The sequence below is a fragment of the Cucumis melo genome, chromosome 12, assembly GCF_025177605.1.
Source record: "Cucumis melo cultivar AY chromosome 12, USDA_Cmelo_AY_1.0, whole genome shotgun sequence".
Taxonomy (NCBI): Eukaryota; Viridiplantae; Streptophyta; class Magnoliopsida; order Cucurbitales; family Cucurbitaceae; genus Cucumis; species Cucumis melo.
Genome location: NC_066868.1, coordinates 20728724 through 20732416, shown reverse-complemented (window position 1 = coordinate 20732416; position 3693 = coordinate 20728724). Strand labels below are relative to the sequence as shown.

Genomic DNA, 3693 nt, shown 5'->3' with positions numbered 1-3693 from the left:
AGAGTATCTCATTATACTTTTTTACAACATAACACATAACATGAAAGACGAGCATACAACTTCTACCCAAAAATATTTAGGTAAATCATACTCATTCAACAACATTTACATTTACTTAGCAAATTCTTGCAAAAGTACAATTTTATTTCAACCAGTACACTATTTGTTGAGGAGTTTTCTTGGAGCATGTTGAGATAAGAATTTTTCTTCAAAAAAATCTATAAAATCATATCATTATAAAATTTTTCTCCACGAGCGCTCATAATTTTGGAAATAAAATTCATTTTTCATATTGATCAACTCTTTTGAAAAACTAATAGAAGTTTTCAAAAAGCATCATTCCTAATCTTCAAACCTCGAGTAAATCCAGAAATGCTAATTAACAAACAATCCAATATGCTTCAAATATAAATTGCTTACCTATTTTTGATAACTTAATAGTATATTTCTCCCTTTTCTTACTCGCAGTTTAATTTTACTTTTAAAGAAATATTCGAATTTTTTTATATTGAACATAGGGTCCTGCCATTGCCATACTTTCAAGTATTCTTTCTTTCTAATAACAATCATGTAAACCAAAAGCCTTTTTTTTTTTTTTTTTTTTTAAGTGCTTTATCTCACAATACTTTAAGCAATTTATACTTTTTCGTGAACATACATAAAACCATAGGATATTAAATCCCATTGCCACAACCATACAATACTCTACAAATTCTTCAAAACTCTCCACCTAAAACCACAACATTACACATCGTCCACTGCCAAAGTGAGTTATTTAACCTCAATGGCAATTAGGCATGACATTTCTCCTTAGAGGTTAGAGGTTTCATCCTCACCTACCGTTGTTATACTATTGAAAATGAATAATGCTGCAAACTTTCATCTTTCCTGAACAATTTCAAAGTCCAATCCTGAGTGAACCTTTGTAATTCTTGTATCATCTTCATAGTGATAGAGAAGAGGAATGCTTTGTTCATTCCAAAAGAAATTTGAAGGATCAACTTTGGTCTTAACTCTCACCAATCTCTCAAAATTATCACTGAAATACTTCAAACCCCACACTTTGGCCTCCTCATAGCTTGTATTTCTCCCATAGTTTCTTCCCAAATCAAGATCCCTATAATTCAAATAAGCAGCTCTTGGAGACTTTGAAACATAAGGTTTCATATAAGCATAAACCTCCCTTATCCAACTCAAATGCTTCTCAGTTTCATTAGCATTATCCCAAGTTGCTAAATATTGAATCCCAAAAATCCTCCCTTCTCTATGTGGAAATGGGGTTTGTGATTCAGAAATTTGGCTCATTTTTCCCCCATATGGTGTCAAAATCAATTCAGATTTTTCTTCCTCAAGCAACTTCTTCCAAAGCCCTTCCAACCCTTTTTGTGAAATTGGGGAAATAACATAATCAGATTTTGCTGTAAAAAATGCATCAGAAATTTGAGGTGATGATCTCTCCATCAAAACTTCAAGTGGGGTATCTATTGAAAAATCAGCAAAGAAGAGAACCGATTGAATCCAACTCATTTCTATGCAATCACTTCTCTTCAATCCCAATTCTGAAAAACGGGTCTTCATTATTGGAATAAGCCTTTCAATTGGTCCAAGAAACAATGATGTAAATGAAAGTCTAATTGTTTTTTTGGAAGGAAAATCGGTAACTACTTTTGTAGTGACATGAAGGAAAATATCTTGATCGAGTTTGTGTGAAATATTTTGCCATTTTTGAAAAAGGTGAGTTGCTCCTTGTTCTAAAGTTCTTTGCACATTGAAAACTGTGACAATTGAAGGAACAGAAACTAATTTGAGTTTCCATGATAAAATAACTCCAAAACTTGCTCCACCACCTCCTCTAATGGCCCAGAAAAGGTCCTCACCCATGGAGCTTCTGTCCATAATTCTTCCATTAAAGTCAATAATTTTAGCATCAATAACATTGTCGGCTGCAAGACCATATTTTCTAAAAAGGGTTCCAAAGCCTCCTCCACTTATATGGCCTCCCACTCCCACTGTGGGGCAGCTTCCTGCTGGAAAGCCATGGATGGAGCTTTTCTTTGCGATTCTGTAGTATAACTCACCGAGTGCGGCGCCAGTCCCAACTGAGGCTGTTTCGTCTTCGATGTCGATTGTTATGGAGCGAAGGTTGATGAGATCGATTACAATAAATGGAGCTTGGGATGATACATAGGAGAGACCTGGTTAAATTTTTTATCGAAACTAATCAACTTAAGCTTTAGGTTTAATGATAATTTCATATGGTACTAGGAGTGAGGTTTTCCACATTTGATTACTATCGGTAGTCACTTCGTTAAGCTTTCGTGCTAATTTTTAAGTTCACATGCTAGGAAGTATTATTAAGAATTTAATTGGTCAAAAATCACTTTCTACCACTCTAGTTCAAAAATCACTCATGTTCCATTGAAATAAATTAATCTTGTATACTTTTTAGATTGTCTTTTGTTTGAATTTTCAAGTGTTTAATTTTGAAATAGAATTCGTTTAGAAAAATATTAAGTATATGACAACTACTTAAAATAACTTTTAAAACACTTTCATGGGTATTTTATACAAATTTTTCAAAAATGTTTAAATACAAATGACTTTTTTATCAAACAATTTTTCTTTAGTTAATCCAAACATGTTTTTAATAATTCAATTTCAATTCAACCTTTATTCCTACCCTCTTAAAAACACACTACTATTTATATTATTAAAATTAATTTTAAAAGATTAAAATTAAAACAAATTCTAAGTGATTTCGAAAATGAAAAAGATGATTTTAACCGCTTAGAATGTGTGATTTTAAACTTAACTTAAAAAATACCAAAACTTTTTCCAATTACTGTAAATTTTCAATAAGTAATTATTTCGAGTATGAAACAATTAATGCACTAATATTAAACGTTTATGGTAATTAACACATCAACTTAAGCTTTTAGGTTCATACCTTCGTAGTCATGTCCTCCACTTCGGACTCGAACTTGCAAACCCTTTTCCCTAGCACAAACTATGGCTGCTTGGACATGTGATTCATGGAATGGGGTCACCAAAAACAGTGGTTTAGGCAAAGTAGTAGTGAGAAACCTTAGGTTTCTAATGGAAAGCCGAAACAAAGAGGAGAAAGAAGCACTTTCATTAGTGAAAACCACTTCAGAAACGGGAATTGAATGCTTTGAATAAGATGTTGAGTTAAAGCACTCCAAAAAGTTATCTTGAAGAGAATCAGAAGAAGAACATAACCAAATCAAAGAAACACAAAAGAGAAGAAACAAATGAGTTCTCCTCAAGCAAATCATTTTCATATCTTTTTTCTTTTTTAATCTAGTTTGATTCTATTCAAAAGATTTGAATCTATGAATGGAGAGAATGTAATTCATAATTTATATATTAGAAGTTGCTAAAAAGATTATCCATTTTGCAATAGTGGTTATTTATAAATATGAAAAGATGCCATGATTATTGTTTTTGTCGAAAATAATAAGGGTAAAAGGACCAAAACTTCAGACACTTGCTAGATTGTTGTTTGGCCTGCATTATATATATATATATATATATATATATATATATATAGATTCACACAGACGTAGAAAGTGTTGATTGGCCAGCAAAATATTCATATTGACAAACACAAGCTTGTTGTTTGGCCTGCAATAAAAAAGGATATATATATACACATAATAGGGTTTTTGAGGC

The 3693-nt window shown here is 31.8% G+C and overlaps 1 protein-coding gene across 1 annotated transcript; it reads right to left on the bottom strand.

Annotated features, from left to right (window-relative positions):
* Positions 1-879: 879 nt before the first annotated feature.
* LOC103488588 (tetrahydroberberine oxidase-like) lies at positions 880-3296 on the bottom strand. The gene is made up of 2 exons (XM_008447410.3): positions 2948-3296; positions 880-2195 (listed from the first exon to the last, which is right to left on the bottom strand). The coding sequence occupies exons 1-2, from the start codon at positions 3294-3296 to the stop codon at positions 880-882; spliced, it is 1665 nt and encodes a 554-aa protein (XP_008445632.2).
* Positions 3297-3693: the final 397 nt, after the last annotated feature.

Coding starts and splice junctions, on each gene's coding strand:
- LOC103488588 (XM_008447410.3), bottom strand. CDS start 3,296: ATGATTTGCTTGAGGAGAACTCATTTGTTTCTTCTCTTTTGTGTTTCT. Junction 2,196..2,947: donor TGGAGGACATGACTACGAAG/GTATGAACCTAA, acceptor AAATTTAACCAG/GTCTCTCCTATGTATCATCC.